Source organism: Emys orbicularis, chromosome 4 (assembly GCF_028017835.1).
Source record: "Emys orbicularis isolate rEmyOrb1 chromosome 4, rEmyOrb1.hap1, whole genome shotgun sequence".
NCBI lineage: Eukaryota > Metazoa > Chordata > Testudines > Emydidae > Emys > Emys orbicularis.
In genome coordinates, this window is record NC_088686.1 from 76,037,944 (window position 1) to 76,052,620 (window position 14,677).

The 14,677-nt window shown below is 51.7% G+C and overlaps 1 protein-coding gene across 1 annotated transcript in view; it reads right to left on the reverse strand.

Annotated features, from left to right (window-relative positions):
- Positions 1-14,677, reverse strand: part of DGKZ (diacylglycerol kinase zeta) — a 96,393-nt gene that overhangs the window by 54,654 nt on the left and 27,062 nt on the right. Inside the window, exon 2 of the mRNA XM_065402582.1 lies at positions 6,573-6,671. Coding sequence (XP_065258654.1) covers positions 6,573-6,671 — 99 coding nt within the window. The remainder of the gene's footprint in view (positions 1-6,572; positions 6,672-14,677) is intronic.

A 14,677-nucleotide genomic window follows, 5' to 3' on the forward strand; every position in this document is an offset into this window, starting at 1 on the left:
CGTCCACCCGCGACATCCAGAAAGTAGTCTGGGGGTGCGACTGTAGAGAATGCAGGGGCTGGAGGGTGTTATCTGCTGCTGACATTTTGTACACCCCCTCCCTCCCAAGTTTTTTCATGTTGCCCTCTACCCACAGAGCCCCCTCCCAATTCCTATCTAACCAGACGGCAGAGCTGTGACTGACACACATGAAGGGGCCATTGCTGCAGTCATTTTGCAGAGCAGAGTGGCACTGAAGACTTGCTCTTCCTACGATATTCATAAGATGTGAGTCAGTGGTTATTGTTATTTAAGACAAAACCACTGGTAATTAGAGCCTCTAGAAATGCACACAGCTGTACTGAGTCACTGCATGACCTTACTGACGGACCTCGTCTTTTCTCCCCTTGTCTCCTTTGACGGTTTGTCCCCCTCACCTCATCATGTCACCTCTAAAATTAGACTGGGAGAGCTCTTTGAGTTTGTTTGAACAGCACCCAGCACACTTTGGGGGCTGGCGAGAGACTACAGAATTCATAATAATCAAATGTCAAGGTTCTTTCTGCCAGAGCAGCACAGTCAAACACAGGGCCAGCTGCCTTGCTGCTGATGGGTATCTAGAAAGCAGCTCACAGGAAACCATTAACCAGAGGAGAGCCAGGGCCCAAAGGCTGAGCAGCAGCTACCGTTACATGCAGCTATATATCCTGACAAGATCTTTGTCACTGCAGAGGGAACAAACAGTCTTAGCAAAGCAGCAGCAGGAGATGCCGGTAGGACGAGACATTAGCAATTCTTGAACCTTGCAGCACAGAGCTGCTGCTTTTGCAGCAAATGCAGTTGGTTTTGGCCCTGTTTTTGTTTTGCTGGCAGGGAAGAGAACCAGAGTTCTGCAGATGCCCAAGGGGAGGCAGCAGGAAACATTAACTTGCTGAAGCCCATGCTCAGCTCCCTCTCCAGTAAAGCCCAGCTCGCACACAGGGGAGGAATCTGTCGTCCTCCTACTCCCTGCATAAACACAATCACTTATATCTCCCCTTCTGATGCCAAAAGGCATCTGCAGAGAGCTCCTGCAGGGAGGGGCCTAGCAGAGAGCAGACACTGTGCCTCTCCAGCCCCTACAGCACCCCTTTTCCTGCCAGCTCCATTCCAGGCTCTGGGCCATTTCCTGCCCCAAGTACTTGTCCCTTCTAGCTATGAACAACAACAGCCATTAGCTCTGCATGATGTTCCAAAGGAGCCTTAAGGGCCTGCCTGATCTCAGGATCTGGAGGGAGTGCGGATTTCTTGGGCATGCAGGTGTGCCTCCGCACTCCCAGAGTGGTTGGGTGCTAGCTGTAACAAGCATGGATGTGATGCTGAAAGGAAGGGGGCACAGATTGTAGCTGGGCTACCCAGAAGGTGGTTCCTGAGCCCTACATCATCATCCAGATTGACATAGTGGGACTGGGGGATTATTTTTCCAATTTATTTTTTTTAAGACACAAAAATTGAGATGTATTTGGCCTCCATTGCTTTCAAGTGTCAGTGAGATGCCAGGTCAGGGTGGTTGGGAGCGGCAGCACAGATCTTTCTAGGCCCCCATCGTAGGCAGTGACATTCACCCTGCAGAGATCAGTCAGAGGCACTTGTGTCCTACTGACACACTTTGCATCTCTGGGCCCAGCGGCTCTGACAGCCCTAGGAGAGAACAGAGGCTCCAACAATTCCTGTTTCTCAACAATGTCACAAGCAGACTTCCTGTTTTGGCCCTGCAGGAGGTGGACATGCAAGTGAAAATACCACCATCCCAAGAGCAAGTGCTCAGCTCCATGTGGATTCTGGCCACCCCCTGAAAAGCCCTTCATAATCCTGAGTTAAGAACAAGCAATGCTCCACTTCCAAGGTGCTAGGAAAAGGCAAAGCAGCCAAAGGCCCCTCCCTGGACCCATCCAGTCCTCCAAAGTCCCGTCTGCCAGAAGACTGTTTAGAGGCCAGTGTGGAATAAATTGAGGGTCTCCATCCAGTTCCCAGTGCATGAATGGCAATCACAGCACAGAGCCTGGGAACTGAGGGGGCCATAGAGGCTGAACTCTTCTCTCTTCCCAAATGGGCTGGTGTCCCCTCCAGTGCAGTTCAAAAGGAAAGAGAAACTCTTGCACAGAATCAACAATGCAAATCTCTTTCTAAAGCCCACATACATGAGAGACTAACACCCATGTGCAGTTTGGACGGGGAAACTAAAGGGCTCTGTCGCCTTCTATTGCTGTCACCAGTTTCAGTCTGATGCATTCGAGCAGAAACCACAGCTCTCAGCAATGATCCTCCAAAGGGCTGTTCCCCCTGAGCCACCACCACACGGCCCTGAGTCAAGTTTTCCAAGCAACTGAGCTTGGGCTCCATTCCGGGAAATGCACCTGTAACCACAGAGCAAGCAGCAGTTCCTGCAGGTGCCCAGCCATCTAGCAGAGTCTGTAATGAAGAGGAGAGAGAGGACTTGGAGGGCTAGAAATCAATGGCACTTCTGAAAAATCAGGCCCAAAGCAACTTGCCCAAAGTCACACAGGAAGTCCATGGCAGAGCCAGGAAATGAAACCCAGTCTTCCCGGGTCCCAGTCCAGTGCTTTAACCATAAGCCAAAGCACAGCATGTTTTGGCCCATGCCCAGGAGGAGTTTCCTTCCTAGCTAATTTAACTGTGGACATTATTATTCATGTAAGCGTCTAATCCTGTTTTTAATCTTTGGTGTCACTTATAATTTGTGGCTGTGAGTTCCACAGGTTAATCATGCATTATGTAAATAGTAATTCCTTTTAGCAGTTCTAAATTTGCTGCCTCTCACAAAACGTCCACTGGATTTTGTATTATGAGAAAGGGTAAGGAAGAGCGATTTCCCTCCTCCAGACCATTCATTATTCTGTGTACCTCTATCATGTCCCCTCTTATTTTCCTCCTTTCTAAATTTATCATTCTCAGTCTCTCTTCACGTGAAAGTCTCTCCAGGCCACTAATCTTTTTCATGGACGGTCTCTCTGGCCTGTTTCTTTTTCTGTGCTGCCCTTTTGGAGACAAGCTGACCAAAATTCCAGGCGAGGAGGTAACATTAATTTGTAGAATGGCATAATATTCTCTCCTGTCCTTTATACAGCTGGACACGCTGATAGGAGCTAGCAGTCCAGGGCATCATGCAACATGGAAAAAGACACTTGGCCACTGGCCAGGTTTCTGCCTATTGCTTGTTGACACTGCCTTTGCCCACAGTAAGATGACTCTGCTAGTGCCCCCAACCCCAGACTGCTGCCTTTGCTCACTCGCTTCCAGTACTGCTGGGGAAAGCACTCTAGGAGCCCCAGTATAGGAGAGCAATCCAAACACCAGGCGTCAGTGTCTCACAACGGCTGGGTGGATGTTGCAGGAATGGGCACTAAAGGGTTAACATACACAATAATGGGACCCAAGAATTGCTGTCGGCGTAGAAGCCAGTTAGCCGGCTAATGGCTTCCTTTGGCTATGTATTTGCCCCTGAGGGGCAGGCCTGAGCGTCAGGGGAACTGGGGCCAGAGCTAATGGGTAAATGCTATTGATCTCACTCATTCCACTCCATGCCAGAGCTAAATAACCCATGTGTGCAGTCTCTGCTGAGCTTCCTCTCAGAGGAATGATTTTAAAAAGCTAAATAATCTGCCTCTCTAACTGGGCTAAGGTGCATATGTGTCAGAAAAGTCTCCAAATGTTTGGAGGGGTAAATATCAAAAAAGGGAAGATGACTTAGGCTAGGTCTACACTATGGGGGGGGGGGCGGGGGTGTCGACCTAAGATACGCAACTTCAGCTACGCGAATAGGTCGACTTACCTGGCGACGGTGGCGAGTCGACCGCTGCCGTGCCGCCGTTGACTCCGCTTCCCCCTCTTGCCGCGGTGGATTTCCGGAGTCGACGGCAGAGCCATCGGGGATCGATTTTATCGCGTCTTCACTAGACGCGATAAGTCGATCCCCAATAGATCGATTGCTACCCGCCGATCCGGCGGGTAGTGAAGACGTGCCCTTAGAAGAAACTTGGGGCAGAACTTGGAGCATGAGATGAAGTGACAATGGGTTGGTTTGGAAGGCTTAAGATTTTTGTTGGTAAATCTTGACTTCACGGTATACACATAAACTGACCAAAAATATTTCCACTGATAATAATCAAAATGTAGAGAGGCAAAGTAAGAAAAATGCTGTGTGAGAACTTGGAGTTTGATTTAAGGTGAAAATTTGGACATCTGCTGTGGACAGTGTGTGTTTGAATGGTAATACAGCTTTAACTTTCTGAATCTCAACATTACTATCATTACATAATTGCTGGCTGACACCCCTCACCCACTGTCTGACCCTCCATAATTTCCCGCAACTGCAGAAGTTTAAATCAATAAAAATTGGGGGGAAATACTTAAAAATAAACATCAGTGTCATCCATCAAAATGATAAAAAAAATCTAAATCAAATTTGCCAAGCATACTAACGGGTCAACAAGCTGAGCTCTGGAGAAAGGTCCCAATAGCAAGATGGACGAGGCTGAGGAATTATCTCCTGGTGGGAGTCTCATCATTGGGGATGGTAGAGCCTGGCTGGACAAAGCACCAGAAAACTGCTATTGCAGTAACTCTGCACTGAGCCCTGGAGAGCTTTCCTCCATCTCAAACTCCTCTAAGAGCACAGCACAGAGGAGCGCCCACGCCCCCTGGCGTTTAACCTGCAGCACTTCATTTCCTTCCAAACCTCTTCATTCCACCTCACAGAGATTTGGGGCTCGCTCATTTGTCCCCCTGGAGTGCCACACAAAGATGCAGGGTCTCAACCACACTGCCTCCACCCAAAAGACTTCCAAGAAGTCCCAGACTGACCAGCGAAATGCTTACATCTCTCCTTGATTAAGCCTTTGGTGTCTAACAAAGGAGGTGTCAAGTATCAGGGGGTAGCCATGTTAGTCTGTATCCACAAAAACAACACGGAGTCCGGTGGCACCTTAAAGACTAACAGATTTATTTGGGCATAAGCTTTCGTAGGTAAAAAACCTCACTTCTTCAGATGCATGAAGTGAAAATGTAATGCCTGCATCTGTAATTTTCACTCCATGCATCTGAAGAAGTGGGTTTTTTACCCACGAAAGCTTATGCACACATAAAATCTGTTAGTCTTTAAGGTGCCACCGGACTCCTCCTTGTTTTTAAAACAAAGGAGGGACACTGGACTGGGGATCACAAAGCGACTTGGCCTGGAAGCACTGCTCACCACTGACCTGCCACCCACCACACAAGGCACTGAGGGAAGAGCAGGAAACATGGAAACACGGGGGTTATTGTGCAGAGAGGATGGCACAAGCACATTAAGCGAAAACAAGGAAACAAAGATCTTCAGAGCAGGCACTACATGCTCCAGTGTGTCTGTGCAGCACCCAGCACAGCGGGCACAATGGGAGCCTCTGAGTGCTACCATACTACAAAGAACAATTAAAGAGAATTTGGGACCAAGACCTGGGAACACCCCCTCAGCTCACCCAATGGAATCTGCCCTCAGGACTCACTTCTCTAGGTCCTGCCCCACTTCAATGAAGAGAGATGGTCTGAGGTCTCACTCCTGGGACACAACTTGTCTAACACCAGACATGGCCTGACCAAAGGGGTTCCCATCCATACCCCACCATATCTGGCATGCTCAGACTCTCCTGAAGCTTGGCTTCATGCCCTGATCTGACCTGAATGCCCTCCCTCAACCCCTTGGACAGTCTTGTTTAGATCGGTAGCTCACCACCTTTCCAGACTACTGTACCCCTTTCAGGAGTTTGATTTGTCTTGCGTATCTCCAAGTTTCACCTCACTTAAAAATTACTTGCTATCAAAATCAGACACAAAAATAAAAAAGTGTCACAGCCCACTATTACTGAAATATTGCTTACTGTCTCATTTTTACCATATAATTATAAAAAAATCAATTGGAATATGAATATTGCACTTACATTTCAGTGTATAGTATATAGAGAAGTATAAACAAGCCATTGTTTGTATGATATTTTAGTTTGTACTGACTTTGCTAGTGCTTTTTATGTAGCCTGCTGTAAAATTAGGCAAATATCTAGATGAGTTGATGTACCCCCTGGAAGATCTCTGCGTACCCCGGGTTGAGAACCACTGATTTAGATCATCTACCAGTCTTAGGTCTTTACAGAGCGCCAGTTGTCATGGTTCTAGGCACTACAGTGTCATAAATCCGGAACTGTTGGGGCGGGGGGGGGGGGAGCCACCAGTTGCTCCATTGTTCTCCACCTCTGCAGCCAGCAGAAATGCTCATGGACAGTGACACCGTAAGGTCACAAGCTTCACGGCAGCAGAATAACCAGGGCAAGGCTGCCACGTTAGCAGATTAAAGTCCAGCACAGAGCGCTGCCCTCTGGGACAAGGTTAGTGACACACAAGGTGGGCAGGCAGCCTGGCCCTCAGCAGCCTTGTTTAGTGCAGACACGAGAGGGTAACGTTAGGTGAGACACGGGTGGGAGGGAGGAGAGCTCTTGATCAGCAATGCTGCTGCAGCTGCTGAAACTACACGGCGTGGGCAAGCTAATAAAAATGCCACATACTTATACACTGCTGGCCTGTGCTTTATCCTCCTGGATCCCCAACGGCTGGGCTGGCTGCCCTGGAGGAAAGGGAGGACGCCTTTGTGGGGCAGGTGGAGTCTAGGGACACAAAGAGAGTGGTCAGCAAGCTCCACATACCCCCACCTGCCAGCACTATGACATGCACAGCCTCCCCTCCCACCATGAAGTAACCTTGCCCTCTCACCCCCATCCTCAACACCCAGCACTCTGAGGTCCCCACCTTGGTTGCACTCCCCCCAGTGCATGCAGTACCACTCCTGGGAAGTTATTATTTGGGGGAAGTTCTGTGGCCTGTGTTACACACATCAGATTAGATGATCACAATGGTCCCTTCTGACCTTGGCATCTATGAGTCACTCCAGCAGCTTAATGCCAGCAACATGTCACTGGAGCCCATACCTGTGCCTTGGGTGTAATACCACATTACTAAATTCACTTTAAATACAATAAAAGGCCACACCATGGTGGGAAGGGAAAGACCTCCGTTTCCATTTTACAGCCAGCAAAGACCAAACACAGCACTCAGGCCGCTACTGCCGTCAGCTGGGACTATCCTGGTAAGTGGGCAGCAGAGCCGGTTTGTGCCCATAGCCAATCAGCCGCCAAGCCCAAAACACATGGGGCAAAGTCTGAAAATTTGCACTACTGACCCTTTGCATGGGACCCCTCAGCCTCTGGCCAGGAGGACAAGATGCCCTTCAGGTCACATCTCTTTAATTCCTGCACCCCTGGAAACACTGTGGGGACCTCAGGAACAGCGAGGGTGGGGGGAAATTAGACCATATCTCTTCTATATCCTCTTCCACTGATTCACAGCACCTGTAGGCTCAACTCTGAGACAACAGAATAGATGCAGCAGCTGACTTTCACCACCAGGTGGCAGCACTGCCCTCCGAGCAGCAAGAGTGCATGGGTCTGTGTCAATGTGCTTCAACCGCTGCCTGTGTGTGACCCAGATACTTGTCAGCAAGGCTGAGGAAAGAGAGAGTCAGGTGGTTGATCTAACAGCAGGAACTGTGCTCCCCTCCCCCGCCCTCCTGCCCATTGCACCACACTGGTTCCTGTCCCTTGGCAGCCCTCACTCCAACACCTTGGCTGCTAGTCACAGCTATTGATTTGAATTTCAAATAAATGATAGAGGCACCTGACAAACTTTGCATGAACCAGCACAAAGCCTTGTTTAGTCAGGGCAGCTGGGAAAACAGGAGCCAAGATATTTGCACCCTGAATTCCACCACAGCTCAACCTCTGGAGACCAGCCTTAGGGAAAAGCAGTCGCACTTCCGACCAGGCGAAGGGGCAGTGGGAATGGCATACTTGGCTTTCGGTCAGCAATTCAAATCCAAACCAAATGAGTGGCCTGTGTGTGCAGTGAGTTAGTCACCACAGAAACTAGAGGTGAAAAGGGGCCATTTAGCCTGCTGCCTGCTCTCCACAGTATTCAAATTACAGTCAAAGTTTTCAGGCAGGTGACAGCCTGGTGTCAGGCACCTGTACAATTGGGTCCTTGCTGGCAGCTTCAGACAAGAGGTGCGATGTCCTCCTTTACTTCCTAGAGGCGGCATGCAGGGCAGTGATGAGATGTACACACAGCACCCAAGTCACCAATGAATAACTGTGTCTATAAAAAGCCCATACCTGGACTCACAGCTCTGATTCCAAGCTCCAGCTGAATGACACATCCTTGAAACAAGGTTTATAAGGCAGCCCCAAGCACAGCCTGAGAGGGTCGCAGGACTGCAGTGCTGCCCATCTTAAATGTGAAACTTGAATTGCCCTGCTGCTCCTCCCCATATACCACACAGGCCAGCCCAGTCATACATCCCAGCCTCTCTCTTGGGCAGCCCACCAGCCCCCACCGTAGGACACCACCAGCTCCTACAGCCAGCATCCTGCCTGTCCCACAGAGATCCCACAGCCAGGGAGCCTCCATGTGCTTCTCCCACTGATCTGATAACCACATGATCACCTATCTGATGGCACTGTGCCCCTGGTAACCGTGCCCCCTATTGAAGGGGAGAGGGGGACGCTCATGGGGAAGATCACAAGAAAGGAGCTCTTGTCACATGCACCTGGAGAACATGGGACAGCAAGAGAGGGTGGGTGTGTTTGTTGGGGGAGGGGGATTACTGCAGTTACAAGGACTACCAAGTACCTAGATAGGTAGAAAGGCAGATGGATTTACAAGTGGAGTTAGCTGGGTCTGGAGGAGCAATGACACAAGCAGGCCTATGTCTGCCAGCATCCAGCACAAGGGCACAAAAGCAAAAAACCAGCCCAGCAAGTGTGTCCGAGCCCCTGGCCTAAGCTCTGCTGTCCCCTACACTGGGTGGATCTACTGCTCCACAGAGGAGAGGAAGGGTTGCTGGATCTCATCTCCTCCCTGATTAGGAGCTGGCTGAGAGGGATGCTACTGTGTTAATGCCCCAGTAAGACAGATCCCAGTTCAACGCTCAAAGAAAGTCACTGAGGGACCCCATACCAGTGGAGCAGCCCCTTAATCCTGCCATCTGCCAGCCCCTAAGGGGGGCAAAATCCATGGAGAACCTCCCATGTTTTAACACAGTCAGCTGGTTGCCAAGTGCTTGCAGCAATGCTCCTTGGTGTGATGTGCTTTTTAATGGTTACCCCGGGTTTTGCAGTAAGAGGCTTACAGCAGAATCAGGGCAACTCAAGGCACTGGTCATTGAGAACACTGACTAGAAGATAAGATACAAATAATCCGATTGAGAGAACTTTCACACAGAGCAGCCAGCACGTGGCCCAGCACATTTCCCTTCCCCTGAGGGCTACATGGGGAAAGTGGGTCCCAACCAGCATCTGCATGGACCCCCGCTCCTTGAGCACTTCAGGGCTGATGAGGGTTGAGGCTTGAGATTCTTCACCCCACCAATGGAGCCAGACAACCTCCCCTAGGGGGAGAGGAGAATTCAGTTCCAGGCTCCCCAGGGCTCCTGACCTAGACGTCAGGAGAAGGAGAGGGAGATGTGACCTAGGAGGAAGGGGAAGGGAGACTCCAAGAGCTGGAGCATCAACTCTACTGGATACACGCGGTAGAACTGCACCTGGGCCATCTGTCACACTAGAGTTCCAGCAGCGGGTGAACAACAGGCTGTTTGTGGCACCAGCACTTCCCGTGGAGACAAGCTGCACCACAGTAGGGGAAACCCCTTTTCAGTGAGGTGCTTTGTTAGCTTCCTGGGACAGAAGCCCATGGACTCATGTAATTTCCAGCACAGACTTGGTTTCCAAGACCAGGACTGCCCCCAAATAGCCGTCCTGGGAAGAGATGAACCTAGCATCCTGTGCCCCCTTGAAATGGACCTGGGGTGAAGCCCCTCTGGAGTGCAAGGAAAAATGAACCTGGACCGGATTTCTATGCCCCTAGGGGATGGTGTCAGGGCAGCACTTATTGGAACACACCCAAATGTGGGGTTGTGACCATCTTCGCATTGTGACTCAAGTTTGCCATTAGCTGCTGCTCCATGAATAGTTTGCTGAGCTTTTAAACTACTCTGCTTAGTGACCATTACTGACAGCAGGGAATGTTCTGCAGGGCACACAGAAAGCACATGTGACTGCGTGAGCAGTTGGTGGGGATTAATCTGGGATGTTTGACTAAATTCAAACAAAACCATGCTTCAGTCCTATAGCATCATGGTCAGGTCTCACCTCCCAACCAGGAGAGCATACAACCTCCCCCAAATGTGAACGATGCTCTATGTACCAGACCAACATCCAAATCATAGGGATGGACAAATAACTACAGTTGCCTGCAAGGATCTCTCACCCCAGCAGATCCCTCATTGCAGGGAGAGGTGCAAACCTATGACAGACTCTCATCAGATGCAGAACCTGTGATCATAAACCAGAGGTGGAAACTGAGTCACAAAGCACATTCCAAACCTAGCAAGAAGCAACTTCAACCAGCATAACAGGGAGAGACTCGCAGTGTGTCCGCACACGAAGGAGCCAGAAAGTCCCCAAATGATCACGGACAAAAAAAGACAGTCAAAAAGCAATGAGGAGGAGATGGGCCTGGACAAGGGAGAGTTGTGGAGATGACACCGAGCTACCTATCATTGGGCATTAACCCCCAACAGAGGGTGAAGCCCTGCCCTAGGCAGATCATGCCACCTGTGACACAGACCTGAGAGCTCCACCTCCGTCACACACTGGCTGTGTTTGTATAGCTTGTCAAGCCAATGAAGTATAAACTGAATGCAGGCATTTCACATCAGTGTCTCGCTGAATATATCCAATACAGGGAGGGGAGGGTTTCCCATTCCTTTCTCCCACCGGACACTGGCTTTCAGCTCCCCTGAGTGAGGCAGTGGCCACCTGCACAGCATGACCAGGCAGAATTTAACTTTTTATTAGCTGAATTTTGGCCTCATGAAAGATGCCTGACTCAGAGCCCAGGAGATGGAGGCCTCTATTTCGCCCCAGACTGGGGACAGAATAGGAAGCAGACTTCCCACACACCCAACTTTCTTCTTAGCCAGATCCAAACTCCACTGAAGGATCTAGGGATCTTGCTGCAGAAAGTCTCAGCATTCTACAGCTACTTCCGATCCATGCTGAAAAGTGTGAAAGTGTCTAACGATCGCTGCAGCTTGTTTTGATGTTGAATTCAGTATAATTTTCACTGTCCCCACACTTTCACTAGGCCACAGACTCATCTTGCTGTAGCGTTACAGTCCTATCACAGAGTGGCTGGCCCCTGTAAAGGAAGCATGTCCAGTCCTCCTGTGCCAAAACGGGTGCTCCCAGTTTGGTCAGTTAAGAGGGTGGGGCAGTACCTGGGGGCTTTTTTTTGGTCGGGAGTGACATCGGGTGAATCAGAGCAGTGAGGAGGAGACTGGAGGAGGTCTCTAGGGAAAGCTTTGCAGGTGCTCCCTGCAAAGAGGAAGGAATTATCATCAAGAATTAAAGCAGAGGGACTAACTGGCTGATCTTATAGACCCAAAGCCAGGGCTGGGAGGCTGAAAAGGGGGGGGAGGGAGGAAGCCAGGGAGAGGCTAGCCAGCTGTCCTTCCTGAGCCAGAGAGCCAAGGCCAGAGAAGGCTGGAGAGGGATGAAGGCTGGGAACAGCAGCGGGAGATGCCTGCTGGCTCTTGGAGCTGGACAGCTGGACCCAGAGGACTTGGGAAAGGCAAGGGAAATGAGGGAGGATGCTCCGGGGGTTTCTTCTGAAAATAGCAGGACTGCACTCCACTGGGAATGGTGGGGGGAGGGGGAAAGAGGGCATCCGCATACAGACAGGGGAGGACAGAGTCTGGGCGTGGTTGAAGGCACTAGTCCCTCGTTGCTCCACATACCACACACAAGATGTCCTGAGTTTTAATGACTGCTTGTACTGGGGTGAGAAACAGACTGTGTGTGGGGGACTTTTGTTATGGACTATTTGGACTATATTGTTTTAATTATCCAACCCCATCGAGGTGTAGCACTGAGACAAAAAAAGCCTGAAGTGAAGTTATCGGGCCACCATAGGGGGGAAACTGAGGCAGGCATGCCTGTCATGCAGGGGCATGTCATAGGAGGGTGCTCCAGGCCCTATAACAAGCCCATTAGATGAAAGAGCAGTTCACTCCTCTCGGGGCTATTGTTTCAGGCCCTCTACAAGCTCAGGAAGACAATGCTGTATTGGTTACCCTGGGTTCACCTTTCTGAGGTTTCCTTCACCACCACCACGGCTAGAAACTATTTATTTATTTAAAAGCAGAGATTCCAGGACACAGTTCTGTGGCTAGGGGTGAATTTAATAGCCACAGAATTGTGGGATACACCGCATCCTGCCAATGTGCTTCAGTCACATCCTGGAAGGACCAGCTGTAGGGGTGCGAAGGGCATTCAAGTCCCAAAACCTATCTGGTTTCTTTGCTAAGACTATGGACTGGGGCTAATGAGTCCCACCAGAGGTTCTGGACTGCGCAATGCAGACACGTGCCCATGTGAGGCTGTACAGAGCCTGACAGCGTCAGATGACAAGGATGTTCACCACTGACCTGTGCTGCACTGGAATCAATGACCTTGAGGAGGTAACAGGCTCCAACCCTCTCACCACAGGAGCCAGCAAGTGCATGCTTGAGAACAGGCTCCTGAGAGTCATCTCAAGGGGTGACCTGGGAACAGCAGCAAATGAAACCAGAGGGCCAAGGAAGCTATATTTAGAGGCTTCAGCAGGTCTCAGGAGAGACTGTCTGCTCCTCTGCATTACAATACAAGAGACCAGCCCTAACTCAGTATCTCTGCCCTCCTTCCAGAGCCATATCACCCTCTGACAGAACCTCTGTTCTCCCCGCCTGACAGGGCCTGTCCAGCTCCTCACAACTCAGTGTTTTTACTTCCTGACAGGGCCCAGGCCTGCCCGGCCAATTCACAACATCTCACCACATGCATTCGACCCCACTACTGTCCCCAGAGCGTCTGCCCCCCCTCTTCGCTGATACCAAGCACTTCTGCCCATTCTGCTAATCCTCAGAACCTCTGCCTGTCGCTCTGTTTGGGCCTGCATCCAGTCCACCAACACCCAATGCTGCTCCCTCCTCCCCCCTCCCCCACTATTGCCAATGCCCCTGCCCGCACAATGCCCAGCGCCTCTTCACCCCCACCATCCAGGGACCCTTAATCACTCCATCATTCCTGTTCCTAGCACTTCTTCTCCCTCTCTCTGCCTGAGCTCCTGCCCTCCTTGCCAGGGCCCTCTGTCCCTGCTGCCAGGGCCTATCGCTGGCCTGACACCCAGCATTTCTGCCCCAACAGGGCCCATACCCACACCTCCAATGCCCAGCACCCCTCCTGACATGGCCCGTACCAACCCAAGTGCCTCTAGCCCCCAAAGAGGGGCTGCGCCCCATGCCCACATCACCAATATCCAACAAGTTGCCAATGCCCCTGGAATGAGAAACAGGCCCAGGCAGAAATGTTCCCAGGGCCGTCCCTAGCCATTTTGGTGCCCTACGCAGCCCCCCCATTAGGGGGTAGGGGACGTGTCCCCAGGTCTCCATGGGGGGGGGGAGGAGCAGGAGCAGGCTTGGAGGGTAGGGGGGAAACCGCCCCCCAGCACGAGCCGGCAGCACAGAGCAGGTTGGGGCCAGGTCGTTCCACTTCCTGCTGCCCGGTGATTGCAGGGCAGGCCCGACCCCGCACTCACGGGGCAACGGGACCCAGCCCCAGACCGCTCTGCTCTGCTCCCCTGGCTCCCAGCCTCAGGGGACGGGGGGAACTGCCCCCCCCCCCCAGCACTCACCGGTGGTGCGGAGCGGGCTGGGTCGCTCCATTTCCCGCCGCCCCGTGGGTGCAGGGCACGCCCGACCCCTGCTGCAGTCCTCAGGGGAAGGGGCGGAGCAGGGCGGCAAGAGGCGGGGCGGAGCAGGGGCTTTGTGGAAGGGGTGGGGTGGGGGCGGGGCTGGGGCGGAGCAGGGACAGGGACCATGGGGAAGAGGCGGAGCAAGGATGGGGGCGGCTTTCCTGGGCAGCTCAGCCAGCTGGGGATCGGGCTGGCTGCTGGAGCAGCACGCAGCTGTGTAGGGCACCAGGAAATTTGGAGCAATTTGGTGCCCCAAATTTCCCGGTGCCTTACACAGCTGCGTTCTTTGCGTATGGGTAAGGACAGCCCTGAATGTTCCCCTCTGCACTCTAATGAAGTGCCCACTCCCCCAGGACAAAGGGGTTTGTAGCCCTCCCCTGGGTCTCTTGTCCCCTTGACCGGATTACAAAGTTTCCTGGAAGGCACACTCTGGCCCCTAATCAGATTAGGAGACCTGCCACCTTCTCCACAGCAGCAAGCATGGAGACACAGACAGCCCACTGCTCTGACCTCCGCAGGGCAGCACAAGCAGGAGCTGTAGCTTGTCACCTCCCCCACAAACAAACAGAAGTGTCAGCAGGAGAGGAGCAGCTGTCCGAAACTCCTGCAGATGCAGCTCAGCTCAGGAGCCCAAGCACTGGCTCCTGCACAGGCACGCAAACAGCAAAGCCCTTCTTCCCTTTCCCCTGACCATGCTCATTATCTGTGAAGTGAAAGGAATGGGAAGAACCGGAGGTTTATTAGGTTCACCATGGGTGGCTTCCAGGAC